The following is a 19147-nucleotide window of genomic DNA, read 5'->3' on the forward strand; positions in this document are numbered from 1 at the left end:
AAGGAGAGGCAAGGGACCCCCCTAGGACATCATATTCTCTCAACACAAATCAATACAACCAGACGCAGGACGTAGGTATTACGCCAACTCGGCGGCCGAACCTGGATAAAAAGCTTGTCCGTGTCTTGCGTCACCATCAAGTTCGTAGTTTGCGCACCGTCTACCGATAAACTACTACCGTGGGTATACCCCAAGGTAGACTGCCGACCAGCTTTCGTCGACAATTACCAGCAGCAACGGGGCAGCCTTCGTGGGCAGCAACAAGGCGGTGTTCGTGGGTAGCATCTTCAAGTCCAGCGGCCGGTGAGCCATGACGAGGAGCCGCGGCGGCAGTAGAGTCGATGAGACGCGCGACACATACGATACGAAGATGGACTGGTGGTGGCTGACTTCGACCAGACTGGAGCGAGGGGCTTCGACTCTACTCGAGCATCGGGCGATTAGGGGTCATTTGGAAAATAAAACACAATTACTAGTGCCTGGCGGGCTGTTAAATGTAAAAAAGTCCCACCTCTCTCCACAACCTTCGGATGAGCATTATGGGGTCCAAATTATTAGTTTGCAAGTTTGCACGAGTACGGTGGTTTGCATACGATACGGAGCCCCGTAAGAAATAGAAATAAATAATTCTTCTCATCGGTCCCTTTCTATTAGTTTTGCCACATGACTGTCATGAGCATGGGGAGGAGCTCCTCGGCGTGCTTAGGATTGAGGACAGTCGGCATTATTTGGTGCCTTGATGGCTCACGCCATGGATGGTGCTCATTCCTCCTCTCAATGGTCACCAATGGCCGCCAAAGTGCTCGCCAGCCCCTAGTGAGAAGAGGAGCGCTCGTTGGAGGGGCCACTTGACTTTCTCGTCATCCACCGAGGTGCTGATCCCACAAGATCCTGCCATCGCGTCACTCGTCCTGGGGGGCATTGGCGACTGGAGCTCGTGGCACCACCGGATTCGGTTCAATGGACGGTAGCCACTCATATAGCACCATCAGATCTGGCCAGGCGAAGTTGCACGTACACTAGAGGTAAGAATGGGGATGGTGCTCCAAATAAATACACATGTTTATTTTCTAGTATAATTTAATGAATTAAATAAAAAATAAAAAAAATAAATTATCTATTTAGTTTATTAAGTTAGATTAGAGAAGAAGCGCAAGTATTCATTTGGAATATCATCCCATCCTTACTAGAGGGAGGGAAGAGGATGGTTGGATGAGGGATTTTTTTTATCGCTTCGGGAGCTATCTTATGGACTACTTGTTATTTGGCTACCGTGAAAAAAATAATAACAAATGTAGACTCTTGATCCATATACAATGGCACGTCCGCACGTGGTAGTTGCCCCTATAGGACCTGTTTGTAAGTAACTATTGTAATATTTTTTTTGTTATTAACTATTGTAATAATTTTTGTTATTAACTATTGTAATATTTTTTTGTTATTAAATATTGTAATATTTTTTGTTATTAACTATTGTAATAATTTTTTTTTATCAAAAGTCACTATAAACCCCTTAGAACTTTGTTTATAACTTCTGTTTTATTTTCTCTAAATCAGTTTTTAAGACTTTCGAAAGTCAGCTCAACAGGTAACCGTTTGCTTTATTATTTTCTAGCTTTTAAGCTGGCAGAAACTAACCAAAAAAAAAACGAAACAAACATCCCTCGGTCTCACAGCTAAACACACACCTTCTCGCGTCCTCGCGCGTCCTACTTACTGTCAGTACACTCACTACATATAGCGACGTAGCCAGCACAACTACTGGGGCTCACACGAGTGCAGTTAGCTCATCAAGAGCCCTCGTGTGTGTGGTCGTCCCGGCCGAGAACCAACCAACCGGTGGACATGGTGTTCGTCGGCGGCGACCGTGCCATGGGGGGCGCCCCTGGCGCCGACGCCGCGAGCACGATGCGGTTCGCGCTGCACGTCATGCGCGGTCGGTGGTTCATGTTCTTCGCGTCCATCCTGATCATGGCGGCGGCCGGCGGCACGTACATCTTCGGCATCTACTCCAAGGCGATCAAGACGTCGCTCGGGTACGACCAGCAGACGCTCAACACGCTGAGCTTCTTCAAGGACGTGGGCGCCAACGTGGGCATCCTCCCGGGGCTCATCAACGAGGTCACCCCGCCGTGGGTGGTGCTCCTCTGCGGCGCCGGCATGAACCTGGTGGGCTACCTCATGATCTACCTGGCCATCACCGGCCGCACGGCGCAGCCGCCCGTGTGGCTCATGTGCGTCTACATCGCCGTCGGCGCCAACTCGCAGTCGTTCGCCAACACCGGCTCGCTCGTCACCGCCGTCAAGAACTTCCCCGAGGACCGCGGCGTGGTGCTCGGCCTGCTCAAGGGCTTCGTCGGCCTCAGCGGCGCCATCTTCACCCAGCTGTACCGCGCCATCTACGGCACCGACAACGACGGCGCCGACCTCGTGCTGCTCATGGCGTGGCTCCCCGCCGCCATCTCGCTCGTCTTCATCCCCACCATCCGCATCATGCCGCGGCAGCGGGACGCCGCCGCCGCCGCCGCGCGCGGGGAGCGCCGCCAGCGCGAGCGCAAGGCCTTCTTCCTCTTCCTCTACGCCTCCATCGTGCTGGCAGCCTACCTGCTCGTCATGAACGTCGTCGAGCTGGAGGTGATCCACTTCCCCAAGACGGCCTACTACGTCACGGCCGTCGTGCTCCTCCTGCTCATCTTCTTCCCGATCGTCATCGTCGTCAAGCAAGAGCTCAAGACCTACCTTGCGGCGGCGCCGGCGACGGCGACAACCTCGTCCGCCACCATCGTGACGATCACCGTCGACGACGAGAAGACGCGGGCGTCGAACAATAACGTGGCACCGGAGTCGTCGTCGCCCGATCACCGTCGTGGCCATCATCAGGCGGCCGTCGCCGCCGAGGCCGAGGACATCAGCCGCCGCTCGCCGTCGTGCTTCCAGGACGTGTTCCGGCCGCCGGCGCGGGGCCAGGACTACACCATCCTGCAGGCACTGTTCAGCGTGGACATGCTGGTGCTTTTCGTGGCCACCATCTGCGGCGTCGGCGGCACGCTGACGGCGGTGGACAACCTGGGGCAGATCGGGCAGTCGCTGGGCTACCCGCAGCGGACCATCAGCACGTTCGTGTCCCTGGTGAGCATCTGGAACTACGCGGGGCGCGTCGTGTCCGGGTTCGCCTCCGAGTACGTGCTGGCCAGGTACAAGGTGCCCCGGCCGCTGGCGCTCACGGTGGTGCTCCTCCTGGCGTGCGTGGGGCACGCGCTCATCGCCTTCGGCGTCGGCAACGGGCTGTACGCGGCGTCCGTGATCCTGGGCTTCTGCTTCGGCGCGCAGTGGCCGCTGCTGTTCGCCATCATCTCCGAGGTGTTCGGGCTCAAGTACTACTCCACGCTCTACAACTTCGGCTCCGTGGCCAGCCCAGTGGGATCCTACATCCTCAACGTCCGCGTCGCCGGACGAATGTACGACCAGGAGGCGCTCCGGCAGGCGGGCGGGCGGCGGGGCAGCAAGGACCTCACCTGCATCGGCGTGCGCTGCTTCAGGGAGTCGTTCCTCATCATCACCGGCGTCACGCTGCTGGGCGCGCTCGTGTCGCTGGTGCTGGCCTGGAGGACCAGGAACTTCTACCGCGGAGACCTGTACGGCCAGTTCAGGGAGGTCGGCATGGCCGCCGGAGCAGCAGCAGCAGAGGACGGAAAGGTGCACGAGGCCGAGGCGAGTAGCAGCAGTGGTGGTGGTGCCAGTGACTCTGACACCAAGGACACTGAGGCCGTTAATGGCAGCAAGGTCTGAATTGTTGACGTGTAGTCGTGTACTGTAGTGTCTCTGTCAGGGTTAATTGACTTGACCTGAATATATGCATATTTGAACTACTCGCCGGCGCCGGCCGGTCCAAAGGCACGCGCGGCGCGGAGCTCCCGGCGTCCGGCGAGCCGGCGGGGAACAAAATCGTAAGCGATCCTCCCGGAGCAAAGCCCATAAGCCCACGCGCAGCGAGCCCAGATCGAATGGTCAGACTGCATCTGGCGAATCGAAGGCGGAAAGGGAAAAGGAGGCCCATTACTCACTGCACAAAAAGAGGAAGGCCCGTGGCTCACTGCACGCAAAGCTTTGGATGACTCCAAGCGCAGTCGTACTTATCTCATTCGCCTTTTGGATGACTCCAAGCCACCTCATACTTAATCATATTTAGAATGACAACGGATCTAGTGCAAACTCATCTTTCGTGCAAACTGTGCAAACTCTAATCTGGACCGCAGGATGTTAATCTGGACCGCAAACTGTGCAAACTCTAATCTGGACCGCCCGCTCTTAATCACACTTTTACAAATCCCTCCTTCCACCTCTCTCATGCACCACCTTAGATCAACATCCTACGATCCAGATTAGAGTTTGCACGGGAGATGAGTTTGTACTAGATCCGTTGTCATTTAAAATAAACTCATGTGTTACTTGTACACTCATCCATGTGAATAAATATTGAGATTGCAAAATCGTAATAGAATTCTCAATATCACGGGCATTTCCTTTAGCGCTAAAAAAAATGCCCTATGTTCATATAATAAATTTATTTCTCAATATCACGACTCGAACCCTAGGTAGGGTTTAACCACAAGGAATCAAATAGTTTGCAATATTTGTTAATTTATTTCCGCAACATTCTCATGCATTATTTTAGATTTAAATGCATCAGAGGTCTATAAACTTGTCAAAGGGTGTCTATAGGTCTATAAGCATTGAAATTTTATTTTTGGGTCCTTAATGTTGATTTATGATTCAGCGCAAATCCATAACAGTTCGTTATCCCATTCACCGCCGCCTAGTTCCACAAGAATCGTCCCCCACAGCTAGCCAAAATGCGGATGTACCGATGGTTTTGCCTCTAATATCCTTTAACTATTGGGAGACTATATATACAAAGCACATGGATATATATAGATATGTGGAAGGATAAAAATATATTTTTGTAATTAAAAAAATATAATTATTAGCTGGGTGTCTAGGTAACAAGGGAATAGCTAAGTTATTATCTGAACACCTAGCTAATAATTTAGTTAGCATGTTAGTTAAACATGTCTAGAATTTTAAATTTACTTAAACTAATTTGCTAGTATATGTAATAATTAGGTAAGTGGATTCCTAGCCTGGGCCAAATAGACACCGTAGGACAAAAAGGCACACGTCGCAAGATCTGGTGGTGGAATAGAAGTCATGAACAATAAGGCCTGTTCTCGGAAGGAATGGAAGGGAATACTCATCTCATAACAAAAAGGTAATTGTTTCTGGAATGATACTCCTAACTAGAACAGGTAACGTGACTACTCCATTCTCATCGTCATTAGTATGTTCCCGATATTTCCAGCTGGTAAGGTAGTACCGCCTACTGGGTACCCAGCGGAATGATTTTCACCGCGCCGGTGGTCTTGCCAAAATTTTTTGATTTAGCTACAGTAGTATTTTTATTTTATTTAGTAATTAATATCTAATTATAAATTAATTAGATTTAAAAGATTTATTTTATAAATTACAGATAAATTATAATTAGTTTTTGTTTTCATTATATTTAATATTTTTATGTATGTATTTAAAAATTCGATATGATAGGAGAAAATTTTAGTGAAAACTAAGTCCGTGACGCGTCAACTCAGGAAGTGACTAGAAGAGGATGTGCAGTATTACCGTCCAAAAATGTAATTTTATATTAAGTGTCTAAGATTCAACTCAATATATAAAAATATTGTGTTTTATGATAAAGCTGAGTTTTCTTTAAGAGGAAGTACATGATGCGCATTATTTGCGCATGACAGGCTGACAGTGCTAACATAGTGACCGGGTGCCCGGGCCCAAACCATGATGGCTAATTTTCAAATATTACGTCGGATGTTATATAGGGAGCGGTGTTGTATGAAGTTTTTGAATATTAATAGAAAAATAAATTATAGAATCTGTTAGGTAGTTTCAATGGACATTAATTATGGTTTCTTTATTCCACTGTAATGAGATGCTATCTAAGTAAAAATGTTGACATGACAGATCAATTAATGAGGAAAGAGAAGGTAAATCGTAGAAAATGTTGTTCCAATCGACATTAATTGTGGTTTCACCCAGAATCGATGCCGACCCTCGCCCCAAGGCAAAATGAAACGGCAAAATCGCCGTTGGGAAGAAACTAATAGTTTCTCCGTCCATCTCGCTCGCACCTATAGCATCGCGCGACCTGTCCCGCTCACCTTAGGCAGTGTCGCGCCCGGCCTGCTCGTGGGCCTCGCGCTCGCCAGCCGCTGCGGCAGCGCGCCCGCCCTTCTCGTGCCGCTCGTCCGCCCGCCCTCGACAGCTCCACCATGGGCGCTCGCCTGCTCCCTAGATGATTCCATCAGGGGCGAAGGTATAGTATTTGTAGGTGGTGCATATGCACCACCCCAAATTTAAAAAAACAGTAGTTTTTTAGCTTAAATTTTACCATATGTGTATCACCCACAAAGCAAGTGCACCACTCTTTAATTTGCTCTAGCTTCGCCACTGGATTCCATAGATGATGGAGCCACTCAGCGCTCGCCTGCTCCATCACCTAGTTTCTACGCTCGCTCGCCGGCCGCCACAACGCTCGCCCACGCCGTCGCGAAAGCTCGCCGGCAGCCGCACCGTGCGCTTGCCCGCGCCGCCACAATGCTCGCCCACACCATCGCGAAAGCTCGCGGGCAGCCGGAACGCGCGCTCGTCTGCGCCGCCGCAACGCTCGCTTGCTACCTTGAGTGCTCACCTGCCTCGCCGCAACGCACGCTCGCCCACGCTTCCGCGAAACTTGTTGACCAACTTGAGTGCATGCCCAGCTGCCACAACGCTCGCCCGCGGTACTCGTAGTGTGTCATGCGTCGTGTACTCGTGCTTGGTTGGCAGTGATTGAGAGAACGAGAGTGTGCGGTTCAGAGAGACTCAGAAAACGGGAGAGAGAGAGTATCGGAGGAGGAATGGATAAGGGGAAAAAGTTTGGTATTTATTATGTGAAGAAATTTGTATTGGAGGAGATAGTTTTTATATATGAAATTTGCTGACGTGGTCATCTTGGATATTGCATATAGTTTCAACCATTGGGGACTGCCCTTAGAAAATTATGAGATTAATTTATCAAGCCTAATTAATCCATCATTAGCACATGTGTCACCATAGCAATTATTGTTTAATTATATATTAATTAGATTTAAAATATTCATCTGGCAAAAACCAATTAATCTCTGTAATTTTTTTTATTTTATCCATATATAATACTCTATGCGTATGTTCATAACTTTATATATTTGATGGGATAGAATGAAAAGTTTTTGGATGGAAACTAAACAAGACCTCAGTGAGTGCAGAAAAAAATTTCCTCCGTAAACTGCTGTTGAATTGTTGATCCAGTGCAGAAAACTTTTTCCCAATGATTTTTGGCCACGCAGCACGCGGCAGGTGACACACAAGGCATGCCGTCGGTGCTGGACGGCAGCCACGGTACCCAGCAGGGTTGCGGAGAATTTTTTTCCTCCTGGCACTGTGCCACATGCGCTGCCACTTGCCCTTCCCCAAGACAGCTTGACAGGGCGGTGACGCCTGGCCCATGGCGCGTGCTGTGTTCACTCCGTTGGCTCCAAGGTCTGCTGGCTTCCCATATGTGTGCGTGTTGTGGCCTGTGTGTATTTATTGGACACTTCCCGGATCAAGCGATGGCGACGGCGCGCATGCAGCGAGTGGCGACGCGACCCAGACCCCAGTGCGGTGGCGCAGCGAGCCAGCGACAGAGCTGAGCGACTGCCCTGCGCTGCAAGCTCCAGCTCATCATCGTGCCACACGACTGCTACCTCGACTCGCGCGGTCGCCTCGATCGCCTGAACACCAGCCGTCGCCCACTCCTCTACTGTACACTTCATTGCATGCCTCACTGTTAATTTCCTGCCAATAATAATCCCATCGGCATCGCCCATCATTCTCCAGTCTAGTCCTCAACCGGTCCAAAAAAAAACCATGGCGCAAGCAACTGCTTCTGAATCCGGCAAGAGCGACACCAACACCGCAGCCTCATCGGCCGACGAAGCTCAGCCCCAAAGCTACAGCGACCTCGTCTCCACTCTCCCCGCCAGAGGAGGGTGGGTGTCGCTCGTCCAGTACCAGAACTACTGGCTGAACCCCGGCAGGCTGCAGCACATCATCCCGGTGAAGGAGCTCTACAAGCCTCGCGCCGACGACATCCTCCTCGCCACCTACCTCAAATGCGGGACCACGTGGCTCAAGGCGCTCGCCTTCGCCATCACGACCCGCGGCCTCCACCACCACCACCACCACGCCGGCGGCGCCGACGACGACGACCACCCTCTGCTCACCGTGCACCCGCAGGAGGCCGTGCCGCACCTGGAGGTGCACACCCCGGGGCGAGCGCTGGCGGACATCGAGACGCTGCCGTCCCCGCGGCTGCTCGGCACGCACCTGCCGCTCTCCCTGCTCCCGCCGGCCGTCGCGTCCACCTGCCGCCGCGTCGTGTACCTGTGCCGGCAGCCCAAGGACGTGTTCGTCTCGCTCTGGCACTTCGTCAACGGCATGCGCGGCGGGCGGTCCCCCGTGGCCGAGATGGACGCCGCGCTCGGCATGTTCTGCGAGGGGGTCTCGCCGTTCGGCCCCGTCTGGGAGCACTACCTCGAGTACTGGAAGGCGAGCCTGGCGAGGCCCGAGCAGGTCCTCTTCATGAGGTACGAGGAGATGGTGGCCGACCCGGTGAGAGCCGTGAAGACGCTCGCCGGATTCTTCGCCGTGCCGTTCACCGAGGAGGAAGACAGAGCAGGGGTCCCCGAGGAGATCGTGAGGCTGTGCAGCTTCGAGACGCTGAGCGGATTGGAAAGCAACCGGACTGGAGATCTTGATTGTGGAGACAACACGGTGATTGGGAAGTCTACCTTCTTCAGGAAAGGCAAGGTTGGGGACTGGGAGAACCACATGACCAGAGAGATGGGCAAGAAGGTCGACGACGTTTTTGAAGAGAAGCTCAAGGGATCTGGTCTCGTGTTTTGATTGATTATTATCCATGCATGCATGGCTTTCTCGTCTCTGTGATGTTGTTTGTCCAGAATAATTCATAATTCGCACCTGTACCGGTATTTATGTAGTAATGGAGTCTTTCTACTCAAAATAATTGTTTCTGTAGTAAGGAGCATTTATGTAATATATGAGATCTTTCTACTCAAAATAAACTATGATTGTACCAAATAATTTATATATTTATCATGTGCACCAGATCAAAAGTTGCCTTTACGCACTCCATTCGTTCTAAAACATAAGTCATTCAACATTGACTAGGATTTTTGCTCAAAAGTTGCCTTTACGCATCCATCTTTTACATTGTATTTTTGCTCGTGCTAACGCTACCGTTCATATAAAGTCCAAAGCTAATTCTATTGAATTTGAAATATTTTATTAAGATTCAATCAGAAACATATTTTTGTGCCTCCAAAAAAGTTTGAAATGATGCACGTTCAAAAAGCATAGATGTACTTTTGCTGCAAAAATTAGAATTCAATCACATTTTACAAATTCAATAAAATGACAAAATCACTTAATTTTATCATTTTCATATTTTTTAAGAAATTGAAGGAATCCAAACTTTTTATTAAAACAAAAGACACCTTTGCGATATGGATGCATCTCATATTCTTTTGAGCAATCAAAATATAATTTTTTATGAGCTCTTATGATTTGCACTGCATATTCCCTCACCCACTCCTTGTATATAAGACATTGCCCATGTACATTGGAAATAAGAACACAAAAGATTCGTCTCAATGTACCAACAACAATAGAGCGTGTTTGGTTGGGGGTGTTAAAGTTTAACAGGTACCGTAACATTTTCGTCTTATTTGACAATTAGTATCCAATCATAGACTAATTAGACTCAGAAGATCCGTCTCACAAATTACTCTGTAGCTGTGTTTTTAGTTTCATAACTAGTTTATATTTAGTACTTCATGCATGTGTCTAAATATTCGATGTGACGGACGGTAAACTTTACCAAGAGAACTAAACGGGCCTTTAACCATGAAACCGGACCACACGACGGAAGGTTCCGTTGGTGCACTCTTTATTCATCCTTAAACAAAGAATCTAGATGCCACCTCTCAATTATATCAGGTGTAAAATCAATGAACCAGACATGATCTTAGGCCGGTCTCAATAGACAGTGTCATTGTACGGTTTCACATACCAACACGTCATCGAGATTGAAATGAAACCATCTATGAAATACCCCAGCAATGGAGCATTTCACTTTGTTGTTTCCAAGGCTAAGCAAAGCATTTAATTGTTGCAAAATGATTGGATCACATGCAAGATGGTGAAACGATTTGGCCCTCAGTGGGGATTTCATCTCGTTTCACCGCGTGGGAAACAACGCCCGTGGAGTTTCATCATGGTGAAACTACTTCCTTCTCTCTTCTCTTCGTTTCATACAAAAGTGCAGTTTTGCTGACATGGCGCTCTAATAAATGTGCATGACATCCTGGTGAAACCCCAACAGCGCCAACTATACATCACATGATACTACAGTTATGATCGTCATCATATTCTATTGGCCCATGTTCCCAAGAAATCGCTCAACTGTGGCGTGAACATTACGTCCAAGGTTCGGATGTTCTCTTGCGTGTCAAACAAACCCATTTCTCGCAGCTTCACTAATTGTGTCGCATACAGTTTTTCTAACAACACTGCAAATTTTGATATTTTTTGTTGATGAGAGGACTTAAAAAAATCATCTAGAGAAAAGCTTCAAGAGATCATACTTAGTGGAACTGCAGGATCAATTTCTCCATTAACAAAATAGGCTATGTACTAACCATTAGGAGCATTTGGAACACCTAGGCCGCCACTAGCACCAAGCCCGCTGAACATGTTCATCAAGGTTTTGGTGTTGACATTGACTAGGATTCAAGCGTTCCAAAAGTTGTTAAATAAGTAAGGACATATGTAAATCCACTTAGAAAGGCAGTCAACTATCAAAATAAGTTCCATAGAGTAGCAAGACCAGTGGCAGAGAAAGCTTAAACATTAAGTCAAATGATTAGGAATCAGGCCACCAGCATCAACTATTCGAGTTGACTTTCAAGTTTATTAAGAAAATATTTCCCAGCAAATACATTGCAAGAGGAAAAGGAATGTCATTCCGGACTCGAGATATCAAAACTTCTAGTGCTATATGCCTGCAACTTGTCTGTTGTCAACTAACACAATTCAAGGTAGTGCATAAAGTCGCACCATCTCTAATTCGTTGTCATCGTCCAAGGACGAGTTGTTAAAAAGAAGAGATCAAGTGAGTTCGATCTGCAAAACATTTCCTGAAGTCTACGTTCTTCAGGAAAGGCAAGGTTGGGGACTGGGAGAACCACATGACCAAAGAGATGGGCCAGAAGGTCGATGGCGTTTTTGAAGAGAAGCTCAAGGGATCTGGTCTCGTGTTTTGATTGATTATTATCCATGCATGGCTTTCTTGTCTCTGTAGCAAAACCGCATTCGAAACCATTACAGGGAGTTAAAATGCACGGTTTGAAAAGTTGAGGGATGTGATTTACTTAGTTTTGGAGTTGAGGGAGGAAAAACATACTTTCGTGAAAGTTGGGGAAGGAAAAGTAGACTTTTTTCTTTGGGTACCCCACCATCCAGAATTATTGGTAATTCAGAATTATTGGTGCAGATACAATTTTCTTTTCACATACTACTATACATAAAAATATAGTTATAGAAATAAGGAATGTGTAGGATCATTCCACGGCTGCTATGTTGAACATATTCAAAGCTTACTTATAGTAAAAGTACGTACACGTTCCTGTTGCCCTGCTCGATCAGTTCAGACTTGAAGGTCAGTCCTGACTCAAAAAAGCATGTATATCAGTGTCATATTCGGAGCACAATTTTACTAGAAAACCTAAAGAACAATCTTTGTCCTGCTTGTGAGACGAAATCTGAGAAAAAAAATAACACAAAGCAGAATCAATAGAATTATGTGCCTTTGTTTAATTTTGATTAAGCGTCAAGTTTTGTGTCAGTTTTTTGTTTTTGTTTTTGTTTTTTTAACAACCTAGGCACGATATTGTGCCAATATCACGACATCAGTGGCATTTAGTTAGCACACTCATAGTTTCCTTTCTCTTGGTCAACTCTGGTCAGATCAGACATCAGTGCTATCTTAGCACTTAGCAGCGAGACAATCTGTTTCTATCGCATCTCATGAGGTTAAGTGAACTGAAAATTCATCATGCAGATGAAGTGTACCTAAATCACATGATGTCATGGAATATGGCTGCATCTTGAACCTGTATTTTTTTTTGGATAACTTGGACTTGGCATCACTGTGAACCTGATCACTGCAAGGTGGGTTAGCGACACGAGGAGAGCATCATATATATATTCATATTCTTCAGATATCTACAGCTTCGGTGTCTGCTCGAGCTCCTCGCGGGGAAGTCGCCGCCTGTCCACACATGCGGCAAGCCGGCAACACCATGAGATGGCTGCAGTTCGAGGAGCAGAGAGTTCATCGGCGCAGCACAGTAAGCTCATTGTGCTAGACATTCAGTCATCCGTCCTTTGTATGAGCATATATAAGAGTTGGTCAACATATATATAAATTTTCGTTTCTGTATTTTCCAAGCATCTGTCTGAACTGTAATGCTGGTCATGTGCTCTTATTAGCCCATCTTGATATCAGGATTTGTGTGTAGCTATTTCTTTCCCACATTGGAGACCTTTATTGCATTGGAATCCATGTACCACGGATCTCATCATTTGTCAAAACTTTGATTAAATTAGTTTGTCCTTTATTGCAAAATAATGTTGGTATATTTAATTGTTGATTGAAGAGCCAACAGAGATGTGAAAGCAGACAAACATTTTTTGAATCACACTACAGGTGCAAACACTCATACTTATATAAAACCACCCCTATAAACATAGACACTTTACGTTGAATGGATTTTTTTGGGGTTGGTGCAAACACTCATACTTTACGCATATCATTTATGCATATTCTCTTGTTGCAATATACAGCCACTTCACTTGTATATGTGCTTACTAGTCACAAAGCACAAGCACAAAGGCTATTGCTTTTTTGGAAACACAAAGTAAATTCTTATTTTTTTTAATCTCGAAACAAAAAGGCTATTGGTACTCAAGAAAAGAAAAAGAAAAGAAAAAGAGAAACTATACACCTGCCCTGACCCAAAAACACCGCAAAGGCCCTTCTCCCAAAGCCCAACCCAACTGCCCAATAGGTTACAGATAAATGTGGCCCGCCTTCTCTTCTCCAAGTTCACGGCCCACCAACCCTTCCCCTTCTGTTCTCAATAAATATATATAAATATACTCTAGAAGCACAATTAAAGAAAAAAAAAGACAAAGAAAAGAAACAAATCGAACCAAACCCTAGTAGCGGTGTCCGGTCCGGCGAGACCCCTATTTCCTCTCGCAGCCTTCTCTTCTCCCCAAACCCTAATCTCTGCTCCTGCCTTTCTCTGGTCGAGCGGCGGCGATGGAGGGGAAGGAGGAAGGTCGGATCTTCGTGGGCGGCCTGTCGTGGCAAACGGACGAGCGCAAGCTTCAGGACGCCTTTGGCCGCTTCGGGAAGGTCGTCGACGCCCAGGTACCCGCACCTACCCGTCCGTCTCCGTTAGTGCTCTTGCCCGCCCCGGGTAGTTTTGCGAGATCTATCAGTTCCGTGTTGTCACGCGGTACGATGTTGTTGGGTACGGTGCTTGGCAGGGCGGTGGGTGAGGTGGAAAGGCGGATCTGCAGATTGCTTTTGCGTTCCGTCGAACGGGGATGCGTGTTTTGCGTAGGAAGGAGGATTACGATTTCTGCTCACTTTTATGCCTTCCGTTGTTCGGGAAGAGGCGTAACTTGAGAGAATAATTTTCTTCTTTAGTTTGAAGTAGCAAAGTCGAATTCTTCGGCTTCACTAGGAGCGAAATTAAAAATGATGAAACGGGGCTTCTTGTCATGATGATGATTCACCCTGTTCATGGGCTGGGTTTGCCGGTTTCTGGTCTGGAAGCAAACCAACCCAAAAAAAATATGTCGGTGCGGTCTGGATTGGTTTCCACTGGATTGCTGTGGTTTTGATTAGTTTATTGGATTGGGTTGGTTATCCGGTTAGAATGGTTAACACGGGTTGATAGCTGAAACTCCGATGAAGAAGCGTGTGTATCAGTCCAATCCACCGGCTGTATTGCTTTGTTTTGCTTTGCATTGAACGATTCAGACGCATGCATTCTGAAGCTTCTGAATTGATCAGAAGATAGAGCACACCCACGCAGCCTGACGCCTGAGCTTACCGGGCACCGCTGCTCGTGCCCGCCTCCACCGCTGGCGTTCGCGTCCGCTGCTGCCGGTTGCCGCTGCCACGCCCGCCGCGGCGCTCGCATAGCAGTTGGGACGTCGTCGACCACAACCTCGAGGGTCTGCACATCGCCGTCGACGATGCCGTGGCCACCAGCAGCATCCTGGAGTTGTCTTGACTCCTGCGTGGTGAAGGCAAGCCGCGGGCCCTCAATTCGGTGCTTCAGACCCTCCGCAAGCTATCGCCCATGGCGTCCGTCCTCGTGGAGCAGGACGACGGCCGCAACAAATGGACCTTTCTTCCTGGGTCGCTTCATGGAGCGCTCCCACTTCGGCGCGGAGATACGCATACGTAGTCGGCTGCGAGGGCGTGGCGCGCATGGAGCGGCACAAGCGCTCTGACTAGTGGCGGCGCTGCATGAGCCACGTCGGGTTCCAGTCCATGCTGATCAGGACGGCGGCCAGGGCGCGGTAGGCGTCGGCTGTTCTTGGTTCCCATGAGTCTCGCTGGTTTCTAACTGTGACCGGATAAAGCTCTGGAAATCTTTTTCTGGGTAGATGGGTTATGGGCCGGACCATACTATAACCGTGATAGTGGATTTGCCTGGGTTGGTTATGGTCCGATAGCCGGTTTCGTCGAACCGTTGAACAGGGTGAATGATGATGGGCTAAAATAAATTAATAGTATCTTGTATAAACATGCATCCTAGCTTCTCAAAGAGAGTTAAAATAGTCTAGTGTCATTTGTCTATTATGATTCATGGCTATTTTTCGTATGCTGATAGCTTGCTCTCAGAAATTCATGTATACTCACTGCTCTTTTTTTTTTGTATTTTTCTTTGCAACTGGGCTCTGTTCTCTCGGCCATTCTTTGTTTGCTGAGGCTCAATGAGCGGCAGATTTCCAGAGATTGAATGCAAAGTGATACTTGTTGCTTTCCTGAGCTGAATTGCCGATGAGGTTCATTACAGTTAGATGACTGATTTGAGCACTTTGACTGTGAAATTGGATTGAATAAATGGAGAACAGCCATTGGTCCTACTGTTACTGGTGTTCTGCTATTTCTTAGTTCAGTTTTGTGGTCTGATGAAAGAGAGGGGATGTTTCTATTGATTTTTTTTTGGGTAGGATCGGATGAACAACACCTCCTCATGCCTCCTTAGTTTCTGATCTGTGGAAATTCTGCTCGTCCAGCTCAATAGTTGTGCACACCTGTAGAGAACAACAACAGGGACTATGCTCATGACACAGATTGATAGATGAAGTTGGGTGGCTCATTGCCAGATCTGCACACATTACTGCTGTAGTTGGTTGAACTGATTTTATTGGCTGATAAGATGCAGCAGAAATCATCGATTTGCTATAAGTGTTTTGTTGTGTTCACTGCCCTGGCCATGTTTTCAGTTGGGTTCATTGGCATCCTTGCTGCAGATAGAATCATGACTGCAGTTGACTTGTTTTGTTTTTACTGATATGACGTGCCTACATAGCTTCTCATCCTGCTACCTTTGTCAGCATTTAGTGAACTGGTGACTAATTTGATCTTTTTTTCGTGTTCTGTGTTTTGTTAGCACTAGATAGAGCTTGCAATGATATGCAACTCTTTACGCAAATGCTTATTTCTTAGCGGCTCCAGCAAAATTTGGTTTTTGCACTTTTTTCTATTCAAAACTCAAGCAACTCCTTTTCTCAAGGGCTCCTTTTTGAAGCTGTTTCTTGTGTAATCCATTTTTTATTAGTACCATACCATTGCTGCTTGAGCCTCGAGGACAGTAAATGCTTCCGCCTTCGGTAATGGAAGCTGAATTTTGTTTAGGGTTAACATTTGCATATTGGTACATTATATACAGTATTCAGTGATCATTTATGGACACTTGAAGGACAAATGCTGGAGCAGAAAATTGATGCTAGACTCACCAGTGTGGACCCTTTGATCCATTGTCTTTGTGATATTACTTTCAGCCACCTCCATGCGTTGCACTACAGTTTTGGGAAGACAAACTGGGTTCGCCTAGGAGATCAGCTAACCAGCAGCTCAGACTTCCACTATTGTTACCACGGAAATGCTAGTCGTTTTCCTTTAGGTTTGTGCATTGGTTTAGATGGTATGGTATGCAAACTAGAGAATATGGCAGTGGACATATCTGCTTTATTGTCCTGGCACCAGAATATGCTGAAATTTTTGAGAAGTTAGTTCATGTCAGTAATGGTTAAATTGGTTCCTGGTTGGAAATAGTCCAGTTCTCCGAAACATGGTTCCCACTTCCCAGAGGTTCTATAGCTTTGCTCCTTGTCCGTGTTAACGAGCTTTGCTGTCTTGGGAATAGACATAGTTACAGCTAGATGCATCTGTGTCAGGATTATGATTTGTTCTTGAATTACTGAGATCCAGGAATAACCTAATCTCAGTGCTTCTCTTCTGAGGTAATGTCCTTTTGTTGTCTGTCAATTATCTCTAAATTTGTAAGCAGAAGTGATTCTGCTTAGTGTAATCTGTTTCACATAGTGGATACTATTGATTGATATGTTGTGTTTCAATGGTTCTCTCATGTACCACTATGTCTTAAGATATAATTGTTACAAGTGGCAAATTTTTTTTCGAGTGTTACTTTGCTTTGTATCAAATAATGTAAAGATACAATGCAACGAATTATTTTGCTGAAATTAAATATTTCTTGATCCTTGGTTCATCTCAAAGTTCAAGTACTTGGTGCAAATACTTGTTTGAGGTTGTGTAACATTGTAGCAATTGTTACTGACATTTATATTCTTATCACTTAGCTTGATAACTCATTTTCACCATATTCTTTATCCTCATGAGTGTTTCTACTTGTAGATCATGCTGGAGAGACACACTAACCGCCACAGGGGATTTGGCTTCGTGACATTTGAAGATCGGAGGGCAGTTGACAGCGCTATCAAAGAGATGCATGGCGAAGAGTTAGATGGTCGCACCATCTCAGTGAACAAGGCTGAGCCTAAGATGAATACAGACGACACAAGGTATGAAAGTGGTGGTGGACGAGGAGAGTATCGTGGTGGCAGAGGTGATGGTCCACCCCCAGGCAATTGCTTTGAGTGTGGTCGTCCTGGTCATTGGGTCCGTGACTGCCCTAGTGCTGCTGGTGGTCGTTCTGGCAGATTCTCGTCCAAGTTCAGTGGTGGTGGTGGCGGTGGCAGGGGAGACCGTTTTTCTGGATCAGATAGGTTTGGTGATCGTTACATGGATGATCGTTATGACGGTGGTCGTTATGGGTACCGTGATCAAGTTGATGCAAGGGACAGGTATGCTGGGGGCCGAGATCGTTATGCCAATGATCGCTACCCCTCTGGTGGCGATCACTTTGGTGGAGACAGGTATGGAGGTGGCCCGGATCGTTACGTGCCAGGTGGTTATGGTAGGGAGCGAGAAAGAAGCTACGAGAGAGATGGAGTTCGTGGTGGCGGCGGCAGCGGCTATGATAGGAGTGGCCCAAGGGGTGGTGCTGGCTATGACAGGGATGTCCCTAGAGGTGGCGGGGGTGGTGGCTATGACAGGGATGGTCCACGTGGTGGTGTCGCTGATCGTTATGGCGGTGGAGGACCTGCACGCTATGATGGAGGAAGTTGCAGGGATAGGCCTGGGCCATATGATCGCCCTGGCAGAGGAGGAGGACGTTTTGATGATCGCTACTGATGAACTGCCTGTAGACTCAAGCTCCTTGTCTTGTAGTTTAATGTTTGCAGTTTTTCATAGCTGAATGCTTAATGCGCTATGGAAGATGCTTAATTTATCCCTCTTTTGGCACTTTAATGTCTGCTCTGTATTTCAACCAGTACTTGGGCGCGGTGTTGCCTTCTTGATAAGTCTATCCAGCTGACTGTTTTTGCATGAGATGAGTCATGCTCTGGGCTATTACCCTGCCTGTTGGATGTTTCAGTTGTGCGTGTCGTGCTCGTGCGTTTTGCAGTCGTAGTGGAGTAGAGGTTCTCAGTGATCGTTTGTCATTGTTGATCTGAATGAATATCTGGTATGCATGGACTATGTTTTCAGTGATTGTCTGTCACACCGTTGGTCTGAATAGCAGCTGGTAAGCATAGATATGTTCAGTGACGGTGCTTGTCATTGTTGTTGGTCTGGATATCTGGGTTTGCAAGGATATATTCAAAGTGCTGAGATGCAAGGGCTTAACAGAACTGTGGCCGAAAGTACCTTGTTATGCTAGAAATAGCTGGCTACCATGGTAATCTTGCTGTTAGTTTTTGTCGGCGGTCTTGAAAATGCCCTCCAGAAAAGCACCGAGTCAGATCACGTTGGGTGGGGTCTTCTATTAGCAGAAGTAGAGCGGTTTCTGACTTCCTGTATAGAAAGCCAGTTTATTTCGTTTTCATATGATGGTTTGCCATTGATGACCTGTACAGCTGTACTACAAAATTAATATAATCTAAAAATTAGCTCTGATTTTTCTTTGTTATTAATCTTGGCATTTGCGATGTTTTTCCTGTTTAATCTTAGCACGAGGAGAAGTACAGGAAACACTGATAAAAAATATTGGAAGCGAGAGAGATTCTGAGGTGGAGCACGGTACGGTTAGTCTAATCATAGCCGGTGCCGCCTGTCACCGTCTCCGCGACTCTACCGTCCAGCGTGACTTATCCAAAAGTTCCCCGTCTCCATCCGTCCCGCGCCTTTCCAATTAGGCTCGTCAAGAAAAAATCACGATCTGTCAATCTCGGTCCCGTGATATACTCCAGTCCACCTCCTGTTTTTAACTTTTAACGGTAACACGTAATAATCCATGGACGCCGGGTAACGCTAAATTAATCG

At 47.1% G+C, this 19147-nt stretch overlaps 3 protein-coding genes across 4 annotated transcripts; all 3 read left to right on the forward strand.

The window, feature by feature from the left end:
• On the forward strand, positions 1757-3869 carry LOC8056713 (protein NUCLEAR FUSION DEFECTIVE 4). The gene has a single exon (XM_002464032.2). It carries the CDS (start codon positions 1846-1848, stop codon positions 3787-3789), a length of 1944 nt encoding a protein of 647 aa, XP_002464077.1. The 5' UTR covers positions 1757-1845; the 3' UTR covers positions 3790-3869.
• Positions 7693-9228, forward strand: LOC8056714 (cytosolic sulfotransferase 18). Its single transcript, XM_002464033.2, has one exon. It carries the CDS (start codon positions 7996-7998, stop codon positions 9031-9033), a length of 1038 nt encoding a protein of 345 aa, XP_002464078.1. The 5' UTR covers positions 7693-7995; the 3' UTR covers positions 9034-9228.
• LOC110436752 (glycine-rich RNA-binding protein RZ1C-like) lies at positions 13384-18259 on the forward strand. 2 transcript variants are annotated; one of them, XM_021464197.1, is made up of 2 exons: positions 13384-13645; positions 17177-18259. In XM_021464197.1, the coding sequence occupies exons 1-2, from the start codon at positions 13535-13537 to the stop codon at positions 18014-18016; spliced, it is 951 nt and encodes a 316-aa protein (XP_021319872.1). In that variant the 5' UTR covers positions 13384-13534; the 3' UTR covers positions 18017-18259. The 2 variants fall into 2 exon arrangements, with proteins under 2 accessions (XP_021319872.1, XP_021319876.1); XM_021464201.1 differs by lacking the exon at positions 13384-13645 and adding an exon at positions 13652-16764.

The sequence above is a fragment of the Sorghum bicolor genome, chromosome 1 (assembly GCF_000003195.3).
Source record: "Sorghum bicolor cultivar BTx623 chromosome 1, Sorghum_bicolor_NCBIv3, whole genome shotgun sequence".
NCBI classification, from domain to species: Eukaryota; Viridiplantae; Streptophyta; class Magnoliopsida; order Poales; family Poaceae; genus Sorghum; species Sorghum bicolor.

Coding starts and splice junctions, on each gene's coding strand:
- LOC110436752 (XM_021464197.1), top strand. CDS start 13,535: ATGGAGGGGAAGGAGGAAGGTCGGATCTTCGTGGGCGGCCTGTCGTGG. Junction 13,646..17,176: donor GGAAGGTCGTCGACGCCCAG/GTACCCGCACCT, acceptor TTCTACTTGTAG/ATCATGCTGGAGAGACACAC.
- LOC8056714 (XM_002464033.2), top strand. CDS start 7,996: ATGGCGCAAGCAACTGCTTCTGAATCCGGCAAGAGCGACACCAACACC.
- LOC8056713 (XM_002464032.2), top strand. CDS start 1,846: ATGGTGTTCGTCGGCGGCGACCGTGCCATGGGGGGCGCCCCTGGCGCC.